The 14,977-nt window shown below is 43.1% G+C and overlaps 1 protein-coding gene across 1 annotated transcript in view; it reads left to right on the forward strand.

The window, feature by feature from the left end:
- The first annotated feature begins 5,738 nt into the window (after positions 1–5,738).
- LOC126154066 (uncharacterized) overlaps positions 5,739–14,977 on the forward strand; it is a 204,215-nt gene continuing 194,976 nt past the window's right edge. Inside the window, exon 1 of the mRNA XM_049916112.1 lies at positions 5,739–5,743. Coding sequence (XP_049772069.1) covers positions 5,739–5,743 — 5 coding nt within the window. The remainder of the gene's footprint in view (positions 5,744–14,977) is intronic.

A 14,977-nucleotide genomic window follows, 5' to 3' on the forward strand; every position in this document is an offset into this window, starting at 1 on the left:
GCTTTGTGTGAACTGGTAAAAGAGAACGCGGAGTATAAACGAAACTCCGAGAGGCTTGTTCTGTTTTACTTGTTTGTGGACTCTTCCGTTACTTCTTGGTAGCACAATTCCACGTTTAATGTTGAATAACAAGTTCCTCTGTTTTTGTTCTGGAAATTTTTGTTGATTTAAAACTAGTTTTCGGCTTACTAGGCCATCTTCAGGAAACAATCGACAACCTGTTGGAAGGGACACTAGTTGTTAGGTAACCAAAAATTACAAGCAAACATACATTCCACTTGCGTAGAGTGTTATGCATCGAACTTCTTTCTTAACGTTGAAATTTCAGTTTACAAAATCGAGAATATTAAGCATAATAAATAATTAAACTACACAACATTACAGATTCAATGGTTATAATGCTAAATTTTTTGAAGTCTTGACATTGACTGAAAAACTGTTAAACTGAGCACTCATCATTTATGTTGTGTAACAAACATGTTTTATAACATTGCAAATTAAAGTTTGGACAATGGAAAATATTATACAATGAAGCAGCTTAATTATGAGAAAGATAGAAGAGCTCAACTCTAAACTATTATCCTGACACTGTAACAGTATTTTCTTCAATACAGGATTCGCGTGCCCGCCATGACTCAGTGTCTTCGTTATATCGAACTTGTTTCAAGGATAATTCTCCACCACCGACAGGTATTTCGTTATAGCAATAAAATACGTGACATATATATAGCTGTGCAAGGAAAATACGTTTCTTTTAAAATATTCTGTTTAGTTTCATGCTGATGTTCTATGCAATGTCCTTTGACATCTCATCGGTAACGCACGCGGATGCATACAACATCTAGTGACAGGAGTCAGCCAGGCAAGAATTATCAGAGACAGGGTGCCTTAATTTGATGTGGTTGGTTTGTACCGGGTAGCAGCACGAAAAGAGCTTTAACTGATTAAATTCTTCTTGCTGCTTTCTTCGATTTTACAGTGCTTTCATATTATTGAGATTGTGTTATTTTTTTGCATTAGTTTTCCGCCTGTCCAATCCACTTCTTCCATATGAACGCTGAAATTGGGTCTTCGTCTATAAAGACACTTAAATATCAGCATACAAATTTTTTTATGGAATCTTATTATGTCGCATTAGTGAATCTCTTAACACGCACCTTTTAATAAACGGTGTAACTTTTTGGGGCCCTACTGATAACTTTACTTCTTGGCACCAAAAGTGTAGCTCTTAAAGAACTCTTTCCAGACAGCTATTTGATCTACAGTTTACGAGCATCATTACAACATTAGCACATATCACCAGTCATTTAACTGCTTGATTTTGCCGGCCGAAGTGGTCGTGCGCTTCTAGGCGCTGCAGTCTGGAACCGCGAGACCGCTACGGTCGCAGGTTCGAATCCTGCTTCGGGCATGGATGTGTGTGATGTCCTTAGGTTAGTTAGGTTTAACTAGTTCTAAGTTATAGGGGACTAATGACCTGAGAAGTTGAGTCCCATAGTGCTCAGAGCCATTTGAACCATTTTTTTTTAACTGCTTGATTTTCTTTTTTTGCAGACTTCCTAAGAATAGATCCAGTATCATATTCCCTAACAAAGGAATACAAATATATTCTTGTAGGCAGCCGTTGGAAATACTTTTGTAACAATACATTTTTTGACATTTGTATGCAGCTGTAGGACAATCCAAGTGTCACAGGCGATCAAAAAGCTTTGAGCACAAATGATCAAATGCCTCAGGAATGGTTCAATCCCGCGTCTCGCCATCCTGATTTAGGTTTTCCGTGATATCCCTAAATCGCTCCAGGCAAATGCCGGGATGGTCAAGGGCACAGCCGACTTCCTTCCCCATCCTTCCCTAATCCGATGAGACCGATGACCTCGCTGTTTGGTCTCTTCCCCCAAACAACCCCAACCCAACCCAAGGGATGTCTGTAATTACGGCCGCAACGTTTGTGGAGGGAGCATGTTTTATCCTGAAGGTATTGCCCCGTTTAGTTCCCTTTTATGAAACCGAACTCAACAAAATGGGTGTATTTTTTTGGTGGGTAACTTCATTTCTTGTCACCAGTCGTCTACCTCTTGAAGATTTACATTACAAAACGTTTCGATATTTGTCTTCGATGTACCATACACGGGGATCGTTACAAGAAGACTAATTCCACATAGCACTCTGTATGCTTACTCTAAAGTGTCTAGCAGGCAGATTGTCCTGTATAACTTTATAGGTTTGGGATCATTGTTCTCAGCCTTCTTTGAAATAACTGCGTTTGCCTTTTCTCATATTTTTTATATTCTCCCTCTACAAGACATGCACTGTTCAGCTGACAGAAGTATAGGCTAATTTGCACATGACGAGCTTACAGAACTTCCATGGGAATATGCCTGGACCTGGTCATTTATTTCCGTATTTGTTCTCGGATTTCTTTGGCAAAAGAACACATTACTAAATCACTTAGTACATTTCTCTGACTTTTTTTTACCAAGTTGCCGATGTTCGGCGTTAACCTCCCCAATAGCGTCTGAGAATAACGTCTCGATTGATGATTAACCTGATTGTTGCCAGTTCTTAATTACACTTCTGTCTTCGTCCTATAAATTTGACATCGTAGATGTTAATAATAATTTCGTGTGGCTCAAAGAGCTGGTAAAAGTCTTTCAATTCGACGCCACTTCGGCTATTTGCGTGTCATAATCAGCGTCAGTTATTCTACTGGGGAAAGCGGACCAGTTATTCGACTGGAGAAACCGGACCTACAGTTTAACGTGGAATCCGAACCACATGTAATTTCTGGCGAATCTTCACACCATTGAGAGATAAAAGCTTGCTTAAAGGCAGAGTGAAAAAAGTCTGTTGACCGAATGGGATTCGATACTGCGACCTTTCCGTTTCTATGCACGCGCTTTACCGCTACATCAGAGCCGACAGCGTAGCAGGCGATTTACTTTTTTGTTCACTATTTTTATGACATGAGCCAAGGATTAGGGGACCCAGACTCCGTGCCACAAATCCGCTGTCAACTATCCGATCTCACTTGTCACAAGCTTTCTTGAAACTTGTAGAATCTCTGACATTACTTTATAAGATTTTAGAACCTAATGCTTTTGTCCATGGTAATCTGGACAAAATTGTAAACAACTGCTCTCACACAATGCGTCACAGTTACAGTCTTCCGTTCCAGAAATGTTGTTCGATTGAAAAGCCATTTAAAGATTCTTTCGTCAACTATTTTAATTCTTAAGACACATAAGATCATTAATTGACCTTCTCTGTATTTGGTTCAAAACAACTGACAACATAAATCATGACACTGTTTAAGAACACCTTAGAAACAACTGATTTGACCCCATATTGAAATTAATTATTCAAATTTTGCTGGTAATTACGTCAAACAGCGCAAGTGACAAAGAGATTTTTTTTGGAACTCGGGAGACATTAGCAACGTAGCTTCACAAGGCTAAATCGTAGGGTCACTATTGTTCATCATACACAGGACGATTCAGCTGCCCCTACCGCTATCGTTTTATGCAAACCGCAATGTTGTACCTGGTGTTCAAAAACCAGGTGCGAGATTTTTATATTCTCTACCCGCAAACTATTAGTCCTACAGAAGAAAATGAACAGAAACTTTTCTGTAACAAATTTAATGGAGTTAAATTTTTTAAATTGTGTACGTTTTCGCTGGAGCCCACAGTTTTTGAGTTATTCAAGAAAAACTTACAGTAGTCTGTGCGTAGCGAGCAGAGAATATGAAAACCTCGCGCTCGGTTTTTGAAAGCCAGATACAGCATTGCGGGTTTCATGAAACGACAGTGGTAGGGGCAGCTGAATTACCTGTACATGAATAACCTCAAATTTGATGAATGAAGCAGTTATTACAATTAATCACTTTTGATAGAAAGCATCAGGGACTGCTGTCAGTATTTTTAAAAAAATTAGCATCTTTTCCTCTTCATTAACGCTGAAAAATAATTATGATATATTCTGTTCTGCAAGACAAACAGAATAACATGAAAAACAGACGTAGCACATGAACGGGGAGGTTAATTATAAATTCATGACTGTTTGCACATAACAGGGATGCTGCCTTACGAGAACGCACTGGCCGTCTTGCACACGAGATTTCTCATGATATATTTCAGTATGAGTTCGTTCAAATGGTATAATTACGGGTTTCGACTTCTTGGCAAGTCACCGTCAGATGATACAATGATTTGAATGATCTCATACTAGCATTTTAAAGTACAATTCTACAAAGAATAAGTAATGGCTCTTCTCCCAGGACACTAATTCAGCAGCATGTTCGTTGCAGCGTGTGAACAATCATCGCAAACAGAATACTGGTAAACTTTTGTAACGAATCTTTAACAAAGACAATAAAAAAACAATAACAAACCATGGCTGATTTACTTCACGATTGTAATATTGCATCCCTCGTTCTATCGTAAGAATAATCAAACTATTTGAGGAACTCTATTTCTTAATATTTTAGTTCATGATCCTTTCGATTTATCACTTCAAATTTGGTATTGCCATTCTAAACCACACCAATGTAGTCTACATCGTTAAGAGATCTACACGGCGACCTTGTGAGCATTAAGAGCATTTCCTTCGACATGACGTCCTAGAATTATTTCTTGGCCGTCGACGAACATTTACTACTCAACACTAATCACACTTTTACGACGTAACACGCCACAGAACATATTCGAATTCTGTATTCAGCAGCTTAACTGCCCTTTGATCACCTCGGTCACACACTTCTCAGGCATAAAAATATTAAAAGAGAAAAATCGCAACACTAAGAAAAAACAGTACGACATAAACGTAAGTTTTTAGGAGTCTTTCTACATCTGAAAGATGATGTGTATTCAACTTTCGCGCCAGTCGCATAAGAGTGGCGATAGTAGCGCCACTATAAGAATACAAATAATTTTTGCTAAAATACACGCTGTAACTGTTGTTGAATGCCTTTAAGAAAATGAAGACGCCATTACCAACACCTCAGTGAGATTGAACGAGGCCATGTAATAGGGCTACGAGAAGCTGGATGTCCTTTTTGCTATGCTGCAGAAAGACTTGGCAGGGATGTAGCCACTGTGGACGACTGCTAGCAGCGGAGATCGCGAGAGTACCCATCACAAGAAGCTGCGAGGCAGATGCCCTGTACCTTGACCCCTGACCCCAAACTACCGCCATTTTCGACTTCAATGGTGTCAAGCGAGAGCTCATTGGAGGGCGGGGTGTAGGTCTGCTGGGTTTTCTGATGAAAGCTGCTTCTGCCTCAGTGGCAGTGATGACCGTGTCTTGGTTGGAAGGAGGCCAGTTAAGGGCCTGCGACGAATCTGTCTGCGTGTTAGACATACTAAACCTATACCTGGAGTTATGGTCTAGGGTGCGATTTCGTATGACAGCAGGAGCGCTCTCATGGTATCCCACGCATCCTGACTGCAAATTCGTAATTCAGTCTGGTGATTCGCCATGTTGTGCTGCCATTCATGAACAGTACTCCAGAGGGTGTTTTCCAACAGGATAACGCTCACCCACATACCGCTGTTGTAACCCAACATGCTCTACTGTGTATCAACATGTTACTTGGCGTGCTCGATCAGCAGATCTGTCTCCAATAGAGCACATATGGAGCATCATTCGACAACGACTTCAGCGTCATCCACAAACAGCATTAAACGTACATTTTTGAGGCCGTAATTAAAACTTCATGACTACCTCTCATACTCAGCATGAGGTATGTGAAATTAGTAAAGACACAAAGTTGCCTAAGGTTAGTGTTCTACAGATGACTACAATGAATTACCTTCGACATCGAGACAAAACAGATAAGTGAAAATAGAGTTGTACTGCTTGTCATCAACTATTGTTTACAATGTGCTTAATGTACTTCATATTGGTATTAAATGCAAATAGAGTTGATAAATTCTATGTGGTTGGGTGATGAATGTAGGTTTACTCTCCAACTTAAGGCGATGACGTATTGTACTACTAGAGCCTTTATCTTATGCGTTGTTTGTACCCATTCTTATGAATTTTAATCTGTTCTAAGATCTATGTAGATTAATTTAGACTTCCTGATGTTTACTTCCGTATAAGAAGTCTAGGAATAGCTTTTTAATAGCTCCTGAATCCTCTCTACCTCATCGTTCTTCACTGCAACTACATTCGGTTCATCTGAATGTTAGCGCACTGTAGAGTTAATGGCTGAAGAGCACAAGCGAATAAAATCATTTCAAAGGGGTAATCGTTAACCTCAGTTCTAGATTTTCTTTCAATTACTACTGGCTGAATTGTGCTACACAGTGTTTCAGGAAACTTCACTCTGTCTCAAAGTCTTTTGTGGATGGTAGTAACTCAAGCAGTCAAATGCCTTATTAAAATCGATTGAAACTGATGATTTCATTTTGGCAACATTTGAGTTTCTCGGAATGTGGAGGAACGAATTTTCGTTTCCGTCACTTACTTAGTTATACAGGCACGACCACGACACACCTTCGCTGATAAATTCTGAAAATATCTATGTCACACTTACAAAATTTCACACAACTTTCCCTGCGTACATTATTGAATTAGTATTTATGTAAACTATGCAGTAGAGATCCCGTGAAGTGCTGAAAAGTCACCTTTTGTCATTTTAGGCCCTTTCATTCTCTCGTCGCTAACGGGCTTTGGTGACGTGACAGCAGAATAACATGCCACTCTTCGTCACGAGCGTCTGTATTAACAGTAAGAGCCATAAAATACTAAAAAAAGACAATATGTTTGTGACTCTTGAAGCTTTCCGGCGGATGTGTTGTAAATAGTCTTCACGGGTTTGCCGCCGGATCACGATGTGCAAATTCCACAATATTTCCTCGGAGTAACTGTACCTGGTCGTACCTAGCCACGAGCAAGATTGAACCACCTGAAGATGTCGGACAGTTGCTCCGAGGAAATATTGTGGAATTTGCACATCGTGATTCGGCGGCAAACCCGTGAAGACTATTTACAATATATTTGCTTTACTTTTTAAAGTTGTTAAATTGGTGATTAGTTATCATGGTATTGAAAACCATTTATCTTTTAAAAGACATACTGATAAAACCGACGAAATTCTTCGCTGCACTAAAGACGATGTTTCTGCGGCGGGAAAGGGGGATGGTTGAACATGATTTGGGTGTAAGGTTAGGTATGGGTATAAGTCATGGAGGTAAGAATAGAGGGAGACGCCGTGATGTCACAGCTGTGAAGCTATGTGAAGCCGAGGGTAGCCGTCTCAATCCGACCAAAACATTGCTGCATAGGCTTGTCGCTCGCTTTTGGAAGGATTTTGCGCTATTATGGTGACTTGTGTGGTGTTCGGATGTACGAATCGTTCTGATTGTGATGCGAAATCGAAGGGAATAACATTTCATGTGCAAGTTGTCTCGTTAAGTGTGATTTTACAACTTCATTGTGAATGAACGTGTGCTACATCGGTACTTGTACTATAGCGTGTTTTTCTCCTGTATGATTTTAGATTTCCTAAAAATGAAAGTCGGAAAGCTCTGTGGGAGAATGCCGTGAGGAGGAAGAATTGGCGTGCGTCTAAATGGAGCACTATATGTTCTCAGCATTTCCGAGAAGAGTACATAGACCGAACTTCTCTTTCAACAGTAAGGCTCCGAGAAAATGCTGTACCATCAGTTTTCCCTACACACCCAAAACATTTGCAAAAGGTATGTTAATTCAAAGAATTAAATTCTTAGTTTTCAAGTTCACGTTTCAGTATAATACGTACGTATCGTCGATAATCGAAGTGTTGAGTAACTCACTTTGTCTTCATCATGTACCAAATTAAAAGCTAACACTACATTAACTGGCCTAAAGTATAGGCCTAAATAGGACACTGTGTAGATTTGCCATTCTATGTACCGTATTTCAGTAAATATTGGTGGTAATGAACAGTGTTTCCCAGTAGTGTAACGTAACTGAAATGTCCCAGTATGTATTACAAACAAGATGTATTTATGGGGCTTTGGAGGGAGGGTATAGCTAACTTAGTTTTCAGTTTCTATTATTTAGTTTGTGATACACGTTTATTACTGAATTAACAAAATTGTATCGTTTACATTGAAGGCTAGCTATTCGTAATATTACATTAAAAACTATTTTTAATCAGAAGAAACGCGGAATTTCGCCTTTACGAGATTTTATTTTAAACAAAAACTTTGAAACAACCAATCTGACGACGTTACATGCGTATATGGTGCAATTAGCGACTGTAATACACGCAGCGCTATAGCACACTGGCAATGTTTTGGTCAGAGTGTCATGGCAGCGAGCCACGCCCCCATGGCTTCAAAACGTAGTACGGCTGGGATACATAGAGCCATCTCCCTTATTCTTACCTCCATGGTATAAGTGGAGCAGGAGGGATGGTGTATGGAAATTGATATGGGAGTCCAGACCATTGCCATGAAATGGGAACAGTAAAAGAGGGTAGTGAAGAGAGAGGTCCGATACGAGAGAGAATAAGGAGCAAATTTGATCAACGAGGGAAGTTGAATGTCAGATCTATTTTCATTTTGTGGTAGAGGGAGTGTCTTAAAATTGCTCAAGGAAAAGATATGGACAATGTGTAGGTGTAGGGGTTCTGTGATGTGTTGGTACAGATGCGACAGCGCACTGGAACTGCAATTAGAGACGGACTTGTAGGTTTGCTGCAGTCGAATTTGATGCGCAACCACAAGCGCCGGCACGAAGAGCAGAGAAGGCTGTGAGACGACGTCAGCCAACAGTTCGCTGACTAGGACCGCGTCACGACAGGAGCGCCCTCTAGCCGAAGAGAATACAAGCGCCGCTCCTGCCAGCCTCGGTCAGACAGTAGAAGGCGGACACTAGTAGACCCGGACTACAAGAGGGCACTAGAAGAGCTGTTAGGTGTGATACACATCCTTTACTTGCATGGACATTCTATATAGCGAAAGACATTGATTACTTGCATGTCGCCAATAGTTTGGGACACGACATTGTAAACCAAAGTTTTGTCAATCTACTTTATGGTAATAAAAACCATTAATGTGATTTGCTTGAATTGTTGTACAGCTACCCAAGAAAGCAGCATCCTCTAGACATCCTATAAGAGACGAGTGGGCACACCACATTTATAGCACAAACCAAGGAGTTCAATGCATATGAGGACGTAGGGGAATGTCAAGAGTTGGTAAAGAATTCGTGTCACGGAGGGTAAAAGGATGCTAAAAGCAAGGCGGAGTGTGTGACGCTCAAGGATTTGATAAACATTTGATGAAGTCAATGTCAGTTTGCATTGGCATAACAGATCGTAGGTAGGATCAAGCTTTTGTAGTTGTAGAGGATGGCAGAGGGATGGAAACCCATGTTAGGCTGATTAGTGCATAGACATAAAATGATGGCTTCAATATTTAGTCCCTACGAGAACTTAGTTACGTATTTAAATATTATTGGCTTTCTGCTTGACGTACATTGGATGTGGTTTCCATAGTAGTTTGTGCTCGAAGGTTAGTACGAGGTGTTTCTGTTTCTTTTTCTGAATTTTAAAACCATTTTAAACAGTCACTGTAGGCTGACGTATTCTGTATACAAGATGACTTTAACTGAATCACGTATAATGTTACATTACTGTCCGTTTCTGCCTGTGTTCATTTTAAAATGCAGCTGCGTACTGTGGAATATCACTGACGCAACAGTATTTTAAAGTTAATACGGGCCAAAACTGAACATTAATATAACGTATTACATGGTTTATATCGAATTTGACAGCCTAAGGTGGATATTTAAAATGATTTTGGCATTCAAAAATTATGTCGAGGATTTGAACTCGCTGGACTCGCACACGAAGAAACTACTGGTATTTTCGTTAGTTAATTAATCGATGGTAAATGGTTATGAAAAAGTCATGAAGAGGTACGTTGCAGACGGTTTTTCCTGTAATTATCTTCTTGGTTTCGGATGGGTTGATCACTTGAGGAAGAAGATTGGTTGAATTCAGCAGGGAGGTCCGTTGGGATATATGGATGTGTGAGAGGTGGAGTATTTATTTCCTATAACAAATAATAGATCTCCACGATGAAGAAAGTGTCTCTTATCACACTCTGGTTCGAAAGAAGAACGTCATCTTCGTTATAAAGATTCCGTATTAGATTCTCTGACCATCTACAAACCGCTCTCATTAACTTGCTTTGTTTCTTAATGTAGCTCCTTACTTTCCCAGCCTAATTCTAGTATGTGAAATTTGTTCGAACACCGAGCCACAGACCAGCTTCCTGCAGCTGTATAAGCTGCCTAGGCTGCGGATTTACCTTTTATGAATGTGGAGGGTACCGTCAAACATTTTAAATTTTCGATGTTTGACACGAGCTATGGTTGGTATTCACCTCCAAAATGAAGTGGATTTTAGACATCAGAAATCAGATCAGTGTAGTCGCTTTGAAATAGCCAGTGGTTACTATGACGTCGTCTTAGAACTCGCAGCGACCGAGAGAAGTACGGGTCCCTGCAACAAACTTGTGACGTCACAATAGTCACGTTGTGCGCCATACTTCGCGAGCACTCAGCTCCGCGAAGGGCTCATGGAAAATCAATATATCAGTGAAAAGGTACCCACTAAAAGTCTTAATTTTGTCGTGAGCTATCGAGACCTTATATGCACTTAAACGCGCAGTTAAGACTTCGTAGAGTCGCCTGAAATAGTTACTCGTTCCTCGACGGAAACTGTTGCTAACACACGTTAAGACGTGCGGCGTATCACGTGCTGTGATGTACGCGCTGCGGCCTCTCTTTCTCGTGGGCCTCGCGAACTTGCTGCCTCAGAACGCTCGGACACTCGACTCACCTGTCTCTGCCTCTGCCTATATAACTCGTGACTTCAGTCTACGCTCGGGTAGAAATGGACTATACGGAAAGGAAAGTGAGTACACGAGGTCTCGTGGCATTTCCTGCTACGTATGCAACTGTTGGGTGTGACGATTATTATATACCAATATAATGACTGATCTGCCAGCAGTGAATATTTTGCTGTTCATAAGTTCATTTATATAGATGTAAATGTATACCTGTGTGTGCCCACGTGTATGTACCGGGTGATCAAAAAGTCAGTATAAATTTGAAAACTGAATAAATCACGGAATAATGTAGATAGAGAGGTACAAATTGACACACATGCTTGGAATGACATGGGGTTTTATTAGAACCAAAAGAATACAAAAGTTCAAAAAATGTCCGACAGATGGCGCTTCATCTGATCAGAATAGCAATAATTAGCATAACAATGTAAGACAAAGCAAAGATGATGTTCTTTACAGGAAATGCTCAATATGTCCACCATCATTCCTCAACAATAGCTGTAGTCGAGGAATAATGTTGTGAACAGCACTGTAAAGCATGTCCGGAGTTATGATGAGGCATTGGCGTCGGATGTTGTCTTTCAGCATCCCTAGAGATGTCGGTCGATCACGATACACTTGCGACTTCAGGTAACCCCAAAGCCAATAATCGCACGGACTGAGGTCTGGGGACCTGGGAGGCCAAGCATGACGAAAGTGGCGGCTGAGCACACGATCATCACCAAACGACGCGCGCAAGAGATCTTTCACGGGTCTAGCAATATGGGGTGGAGCGCCATCCTGCATAAACATCGTACGTTCCAGCAGGAGTTTATCAGCCAGGCTGGGGATGATGCGATTCTGTAACATATCGCCGTACCTCTCACCCGTCACGGTAGCAGTTACAAAACCAGAATCACGCATTTCCTCGAAGAAAAAAGGCCCGATAACGGTAGATGTGGTAAATCCAACCTATACCGTGACTTTCTCGTCGTGCAATGGAGTTTCCACGACAGTTCTAGGATTTTCAGTAGCCCAAATTCTGCAGTTGTGGGCGTTGACAGACCCTCGGAGCGTGAAATGAACTTCGTCGGTCCACAACACGTTACTCAACCAGTCGTCATCTTCCGCCATCTTCAGAAACGCCCCCACCGCAAATGCCCTCTTCTTCACATAATCGCCAGGTAACAGTTCATGATGCCGATGGATTTTGTACGGATAGCATCGGAGGGCACGCCTAAGTGCCACCCAAACAGTAGTGTATGGAATGCCGGTGCGACGTGCGACTTCCCCGTGCATAGACGAACCCGATACAGTCTAAGCAGCATTACGCCTTGTGCTCGGTCGGCCACTACGGGGTCTATCGTACAAACAACCCGTGACTTCGAACTTCGAAATCATTCTCGCCGCAGCTGCATTTGTCAACGGACCTTTAGCCGTTCGAATCCCCTTCCTATGGCGATAGGATCGTAACGCGGAACTAGCAAATTCCCCATTCTGATAATACAGCTTCACTAAAAGCGCCTTATCAGGTACCGTCAACATGCTGCGACTGCTGGTGCATCTGATTCTCTCTCTCATTACAGCTCCTATTATACACGATTGTCATGCGCAGTCACTGACGTTTCGCTATCCAGCGCCATCTGTCGGACATTTTGTGAACTTTGTTTCTTTTTTGTTCTAATAAAACCCCATGTCATTCGAAGCATGTGTGTCAATTTTTACCCCTCTAGATACATTATTCCGTGGTTTATTAAGTTTTCAGATGTATACTGAATTTTTGATCACCCGGTATATGTATCTATGTGTATGTACACTCCTGGAAATTGAAATAAGAACACCGTGAATTCATTGTCCCAGGAAGGGGAAACTTTATTGACACATTCCTGGGGTCAGATACATCACTTGATCACACTGACAGAACCACAGGCACATAGACACAGGCAACAGAGCATGCACAATGTCGGCACTAGTACAGTGTATATCCACCTTTCGCAGCAATGCAGGCTGCTATTCTCCCATGGAGACGATCGTAGAGATGCTGGATGTAGTCCTGTGGAACGGCTTGCCATGCCATTTCCACCTGGCGCCTCAGTTGGACCAGCGTTCGTGCTGGACGTGCAGACCGCGTGAGACGACGCTTCATCCAGTCCCAAACATGCTCAATGGGGGGACAGATCCGGAGATCTTGCTGGCCAGGGTAGTTGACTTACACCTTCTAGAGCACGTTGGGTGGCACGGGATACATGCGGACGTGCATTGTCCTGTTGGAACAGCAAGTTCCCTTGCCGGTCTAGGAATGGTAGAACGATGGGTTCGATGACGGTTTGGATGTACCGTGCACTATTCAGTGTCCCCTCGACTATCACCAGTGGTGTACGGCCAGTGTAGGAGATCGCTCCCCACACCATGATGCCGGGTGTTGGCCCTGTGTGCCTCGGTCGTATGCAGTCCTGATTGTGGCGCTCACCTGCACGGCGCCAAACACGCATACGACCATCATTGACACCAAGGCAGAAGCGACTCTCATCGCTGAAGACGACACGTCTCCATTCGTCCCTCCATTCACGCCTGTCGCGACACCACTGGAGGCGGGCTGCACGATGTTGGGGCGTGAGCGGAAGACGGCCTAACGGTGTGCGGGACCGTAGCCCAGCTTCATGGAGACGGTTGCGAATGGTCCTCGCCGATACCCCAGGAGCAACAGTGTCCCTAATTTGCTGGGAAGTGGCGGTGCGGTCCCCTACGGCACTGCGTAGGATCCTACGGTCTTGGCGTGCATCCGTGCGTCGCTGCGGTCCGGTCCCAGGTCGACGGGCACGTGCACCTTCCGCCGACCACTGGCGACAACATCGATGTACTGTGGAGACCTCACGCCCCACGTGTTGAGCAATTCGGCGGTACGTCCACCCGGCCTCCCGCATGCCCACTATACGCCCTCGCTCAAAGTCCGTCAACTGCACATATGGTTCACGTCCACGCTGTCGCGGCATGCTACCAGTGTTAAAGACTGCGATGGAGCTCCGTATGCCACGGGAAACTGGCTGACACTGACGGCGGCGGTGCACAAATGCTGCGCAGCTAGCGCCATTCGACGGCCAACACCGCGGTTCCTGGTGTGTCCGCTGTGCCGTGCGTGTGATCATTGCTTGTACAGCCCTCTCGCAGTGTCCGGAGCAAGTATGGTGGGTCTGACACACCGGTGTCAATGTGTTCTTTTTTCCATTTCCAGGAGTGTATTTCTATACATATCTATATTCATAAAATGTTTATACACTCTAAGACACAAAAGAACGAGCCGGCCGCGGTGGTCGAGCGGTTCTAGGCGCTGCAGTCCGGAACCGCATGACTGCTACGGTCGCAGGTTCGAATCCTGCCTCGGGCATGGACGTGTGTGTTGTCCTTAGGTTAGTTAGGTTTAAGTTCTAGGGGACTGATGACCTCAAATGTTAAGTCCCATAGTGCTCAGAGCCATTTGAACCATTTTTTTAACAAAAGAACGACGCACTACGAAGGAATTTTCTGAACGGGACGAAAACCGTTAGATATATTGTACATAAAAAAGACAAACAAATTATTAAATTTTAAGAAAAACTTTGATGATTTATTCAAGAGAGAGGGCTTCACTGGTATTCAGGCCTCACTTCGAAGCGGAACTCATCACTGGAGATAATTCTACTGCAGTCAATGAGATTCCAGGACGAAGACGCGTATTGAGACACCCCTGACAGTGGTGGGATACTAACCTGAGTGTTGCTCGCCTTACCACCCAACAGCTATGAGTGACGTTCCGGGGCGCCGTTTCATTTCGTAGCAGAACCTCTTTGGTTGTCGTCTGCGGCATCCTTACAGAACGGCGGTACGTCGAAGATACTGTACATGCTGTTCTGTTGCGCCTCATGACAAGTCATCCTGGGCTTACATTTCAACAAGAGTTTCTTCTGCACACAGCGGGAGTTTCTGCTGCTTGTCTCGTGCTTTCCAAACCGTACCTTGGCCAGCAAGGTCGCCGGATCTCTCCCCAATTGAGAACGTCCTGAACGTTATAGACAGCGCCCTCCGCCGGCCGGAGTGGCTCTAGGCGCTACAGTCTGGAGCCGAGCGACCGCTCCGGTCACAGGTTCGAATCCTGCCTCGGGCATGGA

The sequence above is a fragment of the Schistocerca cancellata genome, chromosome 2 (assembly GCF_023864275.1).
Source record: "Schistocerca cancellata isolate TAMUIC-IGC-003103 chromosome 2, iqSchCanc2.1, whole genome shotgun sequence".
Lineage (NCBI taxonomy): Eukaryota > Metazoa > Arthropoda > Insecta > Orthoptera > Acrididae > Schistocerca > Schistocerca cancellata.